Source organism: Carassius carassius, chromosome 6 (assembly GCF_963082965.1).
Source record: "Carassius carassius chromosome 6, fCarCar2.1, whole genome shotgun sequence".
NCBI classification, from domain to species: Eukaryota; Metazoa; Chordata; class Actinopteri; order Cypriniformes; family Cyprinidae; genus Carassius; species Carassius carassius.
This window is the reverse complement of record NC_081760.1, coordinates 2,979,212-2,991,583: the sequence shown is the minus strand read 5'-3', so window position 1 is coordinate 2,991,583 and position 12,372 is coordinate 2,979,212. Positions and strand designations below refer to the sequence as shown.

General features: G+C 37.3%; 1 protein-coding gene across 1 annotated transcript; it reads left to right on the top strand.

The window, feature by feature from the left end:
- The first annotated feature begins 364 nt into the window (after nt 1–364).
- On the top strand, nt 365–11,914 carry fbxo10 (F-box protein 10). The gene is made up of 11 exons (XM_059551919.1): nt 365–771; nt 2,005–2,623; nt 2,814–3,629; nt 4,840–4,989; nt 5,415–5,551; nt 5,673–5,743; nt 7,770–7,922; nt 8,733–9,062; nt 9,340–9,650; nt 9,737–9,918; nt 10,841–11,914. The coding sequence occupies exons 2-11, from the start codon at nt 2,033–2,035 to the stop codon at nt 11,016–11,018; spliced, it is 2,919 nt and encodes a 972-aa protein (XP_059407902.1). The 5' UTR covers nt 365–771; nt 2,005–2,032; the 3' UTR covers nt 11,019–11,914.
- The last annotated feature ends 458 nt before the right edge of the window (nt 11,915–12,372 follow it).

Sequence of the window (12,372 nt, the reverse complement as noted above, 5' to 3'; positions counted from 1 at the left end):
TCATAAAAAGTGCAGTTCACTCACAATTTTATCAAAATGTTTTTAAAAACAACAGATTATGTCCCCGAGATTTACTGCAATGCTCCTCGGACTGACAAGGACTTTTAATTTGAATGAGAAACGTATTTCATTTCCTGTGCATTCAGTAATTGGAGATATTTAATAAGATAATTTCACTAATGAAATACATTTAGGGCAGTGTTTATTTGCAGAACTTTTTAACAAACGTCGAAGTGTAGATGACTTAAAAAATAACACTAATCATCTGAGAGCCCCTACAAGTCTAACGTAGTTTCCTATAAATAAATAAAAAAAATAGGCTATTCAGGCAGGGTGGTATTGTATTCTGCAAGTCTAATCACAAGACACGAGATTTTTTCTCCACGACATCATCGGTGTGTGGTTTTGATCGTCAAAAACAAATGATGCACGCGCGCGTGCAAAGGAGGCAGGCAGAGGGGAGGGTTTGGGGTCCAAATCTTAATATTATCACGTGTATTAATGCACAGTACAAGCTATGTTGCTTAACGACTGTGTCTACTTGGACAAGGGGGGAAAGTTGTCGATGTCGTTGTAGAACATTCCCCGCCTCCTGAATGAAAATAGCCTACATGAACCCTTTTTTCCACGCCTTCGAAAACAAGCAAAATACCAAGAAATGCGAGGTTTTCACCGGATGAGTGTTTGGTTTCTGCTCGTAACCCGAGACAACAACGGCCGTGATGAGCTATACGTCTGATAAAATGCTGGCTGAAAGCAGTACTGTCAGAGGTAGGCTCGTTTGTTTTTATTGCGCCGAATCAGATGGCAGCATTGCATTGTAACCTTTCGTTGTTGTCACGCAGATACGAAGTTGCAGCAGAATCGATTGATGTGCTATTTTTATTTGCCATATTTTCCTTTCCTTTGAACTTCAGTCGAATGCACTCGTGACTGTTTTCATTGCATGCTCGTATTGCGTCCTGTTTTGCTTTGTTGTTGTTGCGTGCATGCAGGTCGGGGCATTGTGAATCTGTACTGTCTCTTTGCAATAAGTAAAATATGATAGCGCTGCATGTTCATGTTATTGTAAATAGTGTCAATATGATACGATGCTCTTTTCATCTATTGGAAATATGCTTTGTAGACTGAATCTAACAAACAAAATGTGTATGTGTATATGTGTGTATTATAATTATAAAATTATATAAACACTTAATCTAACAGACAATATATATATATATATATATATATATATATATATATATATATATATATATATATATATATATATATTAAATAATTAATACTATGTTATTTTCGTCTATTGTAAATGTTTTGTAGACTGAATCTAACAAAAAAGTGCGTGTGTGTGTTTATACAGTATATACTGTATAATTATGAAATTATATACACACTGAATCTAACAAACAAATTATATATATATATATATATATGTTTATAAAATTGACCTTTCTGCATATTATGAAGTCTTAAATATCATTGTAAATCTGTAAATTGTATGTGACCCAAAATATTTTAAATCATTACATGAAATGAAAATTAGAGCTAACTTTTTATATGCAATGTTGAAAAAGTGAACTGATTTGAAAAATCTGATTATCAAATACACTACAATTCAAAACTTTGAGATTAGTAAAATTTCTAACAAATGCTTTTCTTTTGAACTTTATATTTTAAAAGAATGTAAACATTTTCACAAAATTATTAAGCAGCACAGCTATTTTCAACATTGATAATAATAAGAAATGTTTCTTGAGCGCCAAATCATCATATTAGACTGATTTTTTTAAAGGGTGATGTGACACAGTGGTAGTGTATATGGGTTTAAAATTGAAGTCTTTTTCTTCTGGGAAAACAGACCAAAATACTGATGACTTATCATGCACTAAACAGATTCTAGTCCAATCAAATGTTCTTGAGAAAAGAAAAACAATTCTAAAGATATTTATCATTTTATTTAACAAATACTTTTTGTCTGTTTACACCTCGGGATCTGCCCAGGTGAGGTGGCGTGGTGCTGCTGACAGATATGGAGGTGGGAGGTCTGCCTGTCGAGCTTTGGCGCCTAATTCTAGCATACCTGCCTCTACCAGATCTGGGTCGATGCTGTCTGGTGTGCAGAGCCTGGCGGGAACTCATTTTGAGTTTGGACAGCACACGTTGGCGCCAGCTCTGTCTAGGATGCCCTGAATGTCGTCACCCAAATTGGCCCCGTCGTCCCCACCTGCCCCCGGTCTCCTGGAGAGAGGCTCTCCATCAGCATGCTCTTGCCAGCCGTACCTGGACCCAGAACGGCTCGGACCTCCACTCGTCTGCCTGCCTCCATCTTTTCCGACGGAGGAAAGACCGCAGGGTTTGGCATGTTGGGACCGTGGCAGGAGGCGGCTATGAGACTCTCAGGGGAGCGCTGGCTGCTGCAGGGCCGTATGATAAGTTGGTGCTCCACGCGGGTGTGTATGAGGAACAGGTGGAGGTGTCCCTCAAGGTGCCTGTGGAGATTGTAGGAATGGGCAAGCTGGGGGATGTGTCGTTATTGGTGAGCTTTGATCAACAGTGTCCGACGGCGAGGCTGTGCAATCTGGTGTTCATGCCAGCGTGGTTTACACCTGTGGTTTATAAGGTGAGGCTGATCTGTCATCCATCCATCCATCTGTTCTGTGTCTGTCTGTCTATCTCTGTCATTCCTTATATGGAAAACTGTGTCAGTAAATTGTTATTGAAGCAATTTTAAATGGTATTAACGTAATCAGATTCTTACTGAGACACTGCCAGTTTTTCTACAATGCTGAAATATTTTCTCTCTTTCTTAGACGTCTTCTGGTCATGTCCAGTTGGACAACTGTAACTTTGAGAGCTGTCAGATTCACATCCGGGGTCCAGGGACGTGTCAGGCTCGTTTCTGCTCCTTTGCCCAGGGCAGCTCAGCCCATTTCCTGGGGGTGGCCATCAGTTTAATGGACAGTTGTGAATTCTCAGGGGGAGATTCTGCCTCTGTCACTGTGGAAGGTGCTCCGGTCTCTGAACGCAACTGGGCCTTCAAACACCTGGTCGCTTTGGCCAAGACTTTCACCGTGATGACTAGTAATGGGTCTTCTGAAGTATCAAATCAGAGTGGAAAAGACAGTATGGGTGCTGGTAATCATGGAAACAAACCCTTGGAAGGAGTAAACACAATGGAGGACTGGAGTAAACAGGAAGAAGATTGGGAAACAAACTGGGCAAAACAGAAATGTAGAGACAGCCTCCTTCCAGCTCAGGATGGTACAATGATTGAGGAGGATGGCATTGAAACATCGAGTGTGTCAAGTGAGGAAGACGATGAGCAAGACGGCGAGAAAAGCACATGCTTAAAACTTTCATATGACCTACACGGACTAGCGCATCTCTCCGAAGTGGATATGCCCGATTCTTCTGCATTTCCTGCGCTGTTGAGTCTGCCTGCAGAGCTACAGAGAGATGCAGAGGCGCAGGATTTGGCTGCATCGGTTCAAGGCTGTCTGCTGCGGCGCTGTCTGCTGCGTGATGGAAAAGGTGGTGTTCACCTGTGCAATCATGGTCAAGCTCGACTGGAGGCCAATGTCTTCAGGGGTCTCAACTATGCAGTGCGCTGCATCCAGAATGCCAAAGTGAGTAAAACCCACAGCTGATGTGTGTAATTACCATTTCCAAGTTTAGTGTGCAGAGACAACTATAATAGTATATAGTATACTGTAATATATTATATACTATATACTAAACCTATAGTTGGCTGTTTTTGCCCAAAAAGTAACAATACTGCAATTCTGCTTTCGGAAACACTTCTCGCTCATAATATATAGAGATGCACAATATATCAGTATCAGTTAGCCAGAATTTGTGAATTATTATTTTATTTTAATGTTTTGGTTTATATTGTGTATTTACTTATGCATGCTTATTTCCACCCTTTTTTTATTTTTTATTTTTTTGTACAATCATATTAACTTTTCCACCATCTAGCACTCGCTGGAAGTAAATCTTTAAAAAATTACCAAATACAAAAATATTTATTTATTTTTAAGCTAAACCTAACACTGTTTAATGTAATCTTTAGCAAATGTCAAAATTAACACTCATCCCCATACTGTAAAAATTCAGTTGTAGCATTTAAAATGATTTTTTATTTTTTATTTTAGTGTTTTAATGTATATATATATATATATATATATATATATATATATATATATATATATATATATATATATATATATATAAAATATTTTTTCTTTTCTTTTTTTTTCTTTTTTTTTACTTTTGCATTATTTTGTTATTGGCCATAGCATGACATTGTATTTTTTTTATTGGTATCAGCCAGAGTTTAAATATCGTGCACCTCAAGCTTATAATTGCCCATCTAATCTGGATTTGAGCGACCCATAAACCAAAGTTGTAATACATAACTTCTCCCGCACAGTTTATACTGCAGTTTTTTTGAAGCGTACTGTAGGTTGTTGAGAAGCGATCAGAATTAGAATTTTCAAAACCCTGACTTTGAGTGGGCTCTTTTGGCTTCTGCCAGTAAGCAACCACATAGCAAACACTTTGAACACCCTAGCAACTGCATAGTAAAACACATGAACCACTAAAACACTTTAGTAACTGTGTAGCAACACCCTAACTATTACCCACAACACCCTATTATCATCTCACTTTTTAATTCCATTTAATGCAGCTGGTAGCACAAAAATGACACACAGCAGAATAGCAACACAATGTTGTGAAATACTTTCTATGATTGCACGTTTCTGATCATCCTCTCTCTTTTATCTTCTTTTCATGTCTCTGTTTGATATACTGTGTATCTTTTTTTCTGTATAGATGGTGATGTTGCGTAATGAAGTGTGTGGGTGCAAGGCGTCTGGTGTGTTCCTGCGACTCTCTGCTCAAGGTCTCATTGCTGAGAACAACATTCATTCCAATGGAGAAGCGGGACTAGACATCCGCAAAGGGGCTAATCCTATCATACTGGTACACATTTCTTTTAGCATTCTGCACAGAAGAAAAAAATACTTATAAAGCACATATGAATGCCTTTTTCTGCATGACTATGTTTTAGATCCCTTAATCCTACCCCAAAACTATTAATAAGCAGCAAATCAGGAGTTTGAGGCAAAGGTCAGAGTTAATAGTTAGTTAATAATGAGAATTGGACCTTAAAATAAAGTGTGATAGATGTATAGATCTCTTACACCGGTTTGCTTTTAAATAAATTACTGTTGTTTTAAGGAAGTTTCTGTATATTTAATATAAAACAAAATAAAAAATGCAAACATTTTCTGTAATGTAATCAGGAGAACCTGTACTGTGGAAAGAAGTCTAGAAAATATATTGGAATTTCCATTTTCTATGGTACATTCTGTTTTTTCTTTCCTTATCTTTTTTCCTGGTTACAGTGTAATAGAATCCACAGTGGCTTGCGTTCCGGGATCGTTGTCCTGGGCAACGGAAAAGGTTCTATCCGCAGCAACCAGATCTATGGCAACAAGGAAGCTGGCGTGTACATTCTGTTTAATGGCAATCCCGTTGTCAGGTATGCAGGGGTTATTGTGTTTTATTCAAATAAAACAGGAAAACAAGAACAAAATTAGATATAGTTGTTGTTATATGATATAATATGATTCTAATATGATTCTGTTCTCTCTGGGTGACAGTGGAAATCACATTTTCCAGGGCCTAGCTGCAGGCATTGCCGTAAATGAGAATGGAAGAGGACTGATCACTGGTCTGTTTGACTGCAGTACCATTTTCTATTTGCCATGTACAGTGGGGCTCGAAAGTTTGGGCACCCCTTGCAGAATCTGTGAAAATGTGAATAATTTTAAAATAATAAGAGAGATCATACTAAATGCATGTTATTTTTTATTTAGTACTGTCCTGAGTAAGATATTGTACATAAAAGATGTTTACATTTAGTGCATAAGACGAAAAAAAAAAAAAAAAAAGACAAAGTTGGGGGGTGAAAACTTTTGAAAAGGATGGAGATGGCCAATTTTTTTTTTATTTTGTTGCAATATAATTTTTTTCCATTTAGTTCTGCCCTTCATAAGCAACAGAAGATACTTGTATGTAGTGTTGTCACTATACCAAAATTTCAGCATTCGTTATAAATGCAAAACACAAAAATATGCTAATAAAAAAAAAAAAAAATTATCACTAAAAATAAAACTAATGCCGTTCTTTATACTTATTTGCAATTGCGTTTAAAGTTTTTCTACAAGTAATATAATTATGAAAAACAGTAAACAGGTTTCACCCAAATTTAATTTGTGTTTTAATTAATGAAATTTATAAAAAATTTTTTTTTGGTAAATAAAGGGGATTTGCTATTCAAATTAAAACATGAAAGAAATATTGTGTGATTTATTTCTTTAAAAAATAAAGTTTTTAAATTTTTTCAACAGTAGTAGCAGTATCACATACATTCTACTAAATAATAGTAATATTTCTAGCACTATGCCTTTATGTAAAAATGAACTTTTATTTTGACGGGTTACCATGAATACCTTTAAATTGACACTGGTTTAACTCAAATGAAACAGTAAAATGCTTGTGAAGTGACTCAGAACAGTTCTGGTGATGTTGTTTATGTATTTATGTCCTCATTGAGACGGAAGATGCTGAAATTACTGCAAGTGTCACACGCTTCAGTCTATGTAGTAAACAAACCATTCATTCATTCACACAGAGACGCGCAGAACATGCAGGATTCAGATTTCAACCAACTTTTGCGGCTTAACATTTACAGATAGTGGTCCATATGGAGATTTGATTAATTTATGTTAACTTTGACATTCCGTGACTGTCCATATTAATGTAATGTAAGTTTCATTTTCATGACTGGATTTTCAGATTCCGTCCGCGTTTTCTGCTTCGCGGAAATCATAGCGCTGTATGCGTCAAGAACCGGGTTGACGGGGTACTCGGTACCACCGGTACTTAAAGAAACCTGGTACCGTCACATTTTCATTTTTTTTAGTACCGACTTGGTACCGTATTACCGGGTCTTTTGACAACACTACTTGTATGTTTCCCGGAACACAAATTAAGTACAATTTACCTTGATCTTCAAATTCCAAAAGTTTTCACCCCCCAGCTCTTAATGCATCTTGTTTCCTTCTGGAGCATCCGTGACCGTTTGAACCTTTTTTAATAGTTGTGTTTGAGTCCCTCAATTGACCTCAGTGTGAAAAGATGTATCTCAAAATCATACAGTCACTGCTGGAAAGGGTTCAAATATGCAAAGATGCTGGAAAACTGAAGAATCTGCACGACCTTAAAGATTTTTCTGAAGAACAGTTCTCAGTTTAACTGTTCAGAACAAACAAGGGACTCATGCACACCCATCACAAACAGAAAGACAGTCGTGGATCATCAGGTAACCGCACACGGTATTAACAACCAAGGGTTCCCAAACTTTTAAATGGGGTTATTTTAATAATTTCAGCCATTTTTTTGTCTTGTGGACTAAATGTAAACATCTTTTATGTACAATATCTTACTCAGGACCGTACTAAATAAAAAATAACATGCATTTAGTATGATCTCTCTTATTTTTAGAAAGTTATTCACGTTTTCACAGATTCTGCAAGGGGTGCTCAAACTTTCGAGCCCCACTGTAATTGTTTATAGGCGCTTCAAGCACAGTAAACTGTGCCCTTTTCAAGTGCTTCCTCATGCTCTTGAAACAGCTCCGTTAAATTACACGAAATCAATTGTAAGCGCTGCTTTACATCTCTCGCCTCTTCTAGAGAATGTTATTAGGCAGAATCAGTGGGGTGGTGCTGATATCCGTCGAGGAGGTGATCCAGTCCTGCGCAATAACTTCATCTGTTACGGCTTCTCAGACGGAGTGGTGGTGGGAGAGCGAGGGAGGGGCCTCATTGAAGGCAACCACATATACGGTGTGTATAGTTTGTCATATTTGAAAGGGAAAATTCAGTGTGACAAATATAATATCTGTTTGACATATCGAGTCAAAACATGTAGTGTGTTTGGTGTGCAGTATATAGACATTTGAACACAAACCGACTAATTAAAAAAATGTGAGGGTGATTATGACAAAAAACATCAGAATAAAGAGTATATTTAGGTGTGTTTTAGTAGCAAACTAAACTAACTGTTATAAATTTTTTTATATAGTAAAGTGGTAACATTTACAAGATTAAAGTAATACTATTTTAAGAAGATAAAGTCAAATTTACAACTGTGTAACATTGCAGTATTAATGTAAGAAAAAACATTTTTTTTGTCTTTTTTTTGGTCATTACATTTACGTTTATTTAATGAAATAATTTCATGTTGTTGCATTCTGCTTTCTGAAATACAGTTGATAATCGTAAAATGAATCAAAATTTGTATTTTTCTACAGCATTATCTTTGCAACTTTTACATTTTGCAACCACCTTTTTGAGACCGTTTTATCTGATAAGCTGCTTTAGAATATTTATTATATAACAAAAAGACCATTTGATGTAAAAAAAATATTAGTTGTTGCAGAAAAAAGGGGCATTTTAGTACCACACTATCAGTTATGAGAATTAAATTGAATTGATTTTTTGAGAATGATCTAAAATAGACCTTTGACAAGAGATAAAAGCATTTTGAAAATAATGTGTTTAAAGTAATAATATTTTGAGAAAAAGTCAAAGTTCTTAAGGTGTAACAAAGAAGTTATTTGTCATGATATTGTGTAATTGTGTGGCGTTTTGTAGGCAACAGAGGCTGTGGAGTATGGGTAATGTCATCTAGTCTACCTCAGCTCATTGGAAACCATATTACCCATAACCGCATGTATGGGTTAGCCGTATTCTGTCGGAAGGACACAGATTCTGCCGTGGGACGAGAAGGATATCGCTCTTTACAGGAAAGAGAGAGAGGAATAGGGGTTGGAGAGAGGGACAGAGGAGGGCCGGAGAACTTCAATGAGGAAGGAGAACTGATGGCATGGGAAAGTGATATCGATAGCGAAGAGGAACGCTTTTCCTCCCGCCGGCCAATCACAGTGGCTCTAGTGGAAAACAACTGCATTAGCCACAACGGAGGTGAGTTGCTGTTAAATATCATATCTCTTTTACCTCATCAGGGAGGCTGATGAGATACACAGAAGTTGGATTGTAACTTTGCTGCTGATTGAAACACATGCAGTTTGAATATGCTATTAACAATCAGTCATTAGTCACCAGTTAGTGATGATGACAACATTAGCATTTTCAGATTTTTGCATCAAGAAAATGACTTTGTGTGAATCTGATTACTATGGATATTGATTGACATCTCACCCACTTCTGTCTCCTTGCTTATTCTTCTCTGTCTCTCCAGCTGTTGGAGTGTATGTGAAGAGTAGTGAGCCTCTGAACGTGGTGGCCAACATGGTGAAGAATAACACGGGAGCCGGCGTGTCTGTCATTCAGAGCGCTCAGCTAACACGTTTAGTTGGAAACTGTGTCCTCTGTAACGGCTGGACGGGAGTGACTGTGGACGGAGAGTGTCGAGTCGAGCTCCGGGGCAATGGGGTTTATGCCAATAACTGTCACGGTGTCTGCTTTCGAGGCGATGGGCTGATTGTGGAAAATGATGTGGTCGGAAATAGTGCTGTTGGAATTCGAGTGATGGACAATGCAGATGTTAAAGTGAGTTTGCTTCAATTTCTGTCACATGTTTGAAAAATGTCACTTTTTTTTTTTTAAATGACCAATATTTGCCTTGTGTTCTGCAGGTATTGAGGAATCGCGTTCAGGCGTTGCAGGGTTATGGGATTTCTGTCAAGGAGCGGGTCCGAGGTGTGGTTCAGGAAAACCTGGTTTATCAAGGCCACCCCACAAGTACTAAAACCCCCATACGGACAAACGCACAGAACCTGGAGTGTGTTGTACTTAACAACTCTCTGCTCACACCCAGGTTAGACACACTCACATGTGACCGGCAGAAAAACTCTATATACTGTATGCAGTCTAGAAGCAGTTTTATATATCTACAGTACTGAATGTAATTTTTTGCTGAAAGAGAAAACTAACTGACAATAGATAATTTAATAATCAATTATTTAATCAAATGTATTTAATAAACACTTGAATGGTGACTGTAAGAAAAACTAGTTATCATGGGAGATTTATTCATTTAAATAATGAAGACAAGAGGTTAAAAAAATATTAAAGTGCATATACCGTATTTAGCTTCGAGTTATTTTTTGTTGCTGCCTAACAAGCTATGAACTGTAATGTTTAGTTAAAGGGTTAGTTCATCCAAAAAGGAAAATTATGTAATTAATAACTCTTAACTAATAACTCTGAAGCATCGAAAATACATTTTGGTCCAAAAATAACAAAGATTACGACTTTATTCAGCATTGTCTTTTCTCTTCCGGGTCTGTTTTGAGTGCGTGACGTGTTTTGGATGCTTCAAAAAATTCTAACTGACCCTCTGATGTCACATGGACTACTTTGATGATGTTTTTCTTACCTTTTTTGGACATGGACAGTACAACGAACATACATTTTCAATGGAGGGACAGAATGCTCTCGGACTAAATTTAAAATATCTTAAACTGTGTTCTGAAGATGAACGGAGGTCTCACGGGTTTGGAACGACATGAGGGTGAAACTAAATCTTGGTTTATCTAAATGAAAATTCTAAATTAATTGAAAATGTGAAATCGATAGTCTTCACAGGGGTCATGTTTACCAGTTGTAGCTCAGAGAGGCGCTTATTATGTGTCATCATTTTGGTCAAAAGTTTTGGCTCTCCGAATACAACCGGTTTTGGTCATCACTAATAATATATGGCATAATATATTTGACCTTTATTATTATTTCTGTTCTAGATCACAAGCACTTTGGGCTTTGGAAAATCCACCTCCTCGTCCCCACAGTAGCAACCCTTCTAGTGTCACCCCGTCCACACTTCCTGCTCACCTTGCCATCACCATGACAAACAGAATCACTGCCTCTGTAGAAAGTGGTTGCCATAATAACGGCAGCATCTTTTGCTCGATTTTATGAGGTACGTAGTTCCCGGCTCAACATCATCAGATGGAAATTCATCAAAAGTCCCCTCAATGTGAGAACCCTGGGTGAAGAAGGAGATAGAAGAGGTCAAGGCCCTGCTTCAACATGTGGGTTGGATGATGGAAAATCAAGCTTCAAGCACCTGCAGTTCAAATGCACTTTTTCGATCTGAAATGAATCATCCCACTCACTCGAAATGGAAGTGAAGCTGGTCTGGGATCAGTGTTTCTGAGCAACTTACTGGAGTTTGTATTTTATCACGTACCTGAAGTCTGGTTGGCTACCAATCCAGCTGAAAGCCCAGTAAACAGGACAATTTACTGAGACAAAACTATATATGAATTTCTGGAAGTGATTCAAATCAAGCTTCTGTTCAACAAAATCTTCTGTGAATCAATAAGACACATTAATTGTCCAGTGAACCTACAGCCTGTTATCATTTCAGACATTCACACAAAGTCAGGAGGGAGAAAGGGACACAAGGGAAGTAGAAGAGAGAGACATGTCACGTGGCTTACGCTCTCTCTCTTCCCAAAAGACCAGAACCAGTGCTGAAAATAGAAGATAAACAAATTCAGTGCACAGCAGGAATTGTAGTCCTGCTGAGATTCTGTAATGGACAAGAATAAAGCAGCTAATCATGAGCTGGCAGAATCTGTTGCATTACATCGAGCGGCAATTCAACTTTACATGAGCACATTATTGAAGGGTTTTGTTCTTGTGTGACATGGCAGTCCAGCCCAAACTGGCTGAATAGAAAGGTTTGAAGATTTTTTTAAGAAAAAAAATACAATTTAAACACCCTAAAGGAATAGTCTGACCTAAATATGTTGTCATCAGTACCCTCATGTCATTCTAAACCAGTGAGTTTTCTGTGGAACACAAAAGAAAACTCATATTGTTAATTAAACCGTACAGGAAAAAAATCAACAAAGGTTGATGAGAACCAAAAGGGTTTGGATGTCAACATGCTTCAAAATATCTTCTTTTGTGTTTTTACATACATACAGATTTGAAACAACGTGAGAGTGAGAAAATAATGAAAATATTTTTTTGTGTTAACTAATAACTATCCCTTTAAATGTGATTTCACAGGCACTGATTTAATAGGCCTATCAATGAATCATTTATTTTGAACTGTATAGCAGTGTTTAGCTTTACTGACATGATATGCAATGGCCGCTATGATTAGCTTTTTACCATTGGAGACAAGAAGCAAGATTATCACAGGTTTACAGCTAAATACAACCATATGAAAAACCCTTTTGAACCATACTATAACGTCAAAAACCTTTGTAGGTAAGAAAATAAAGAGACTAGTCATGAATTGTAACTTCTGTCAGTCTTC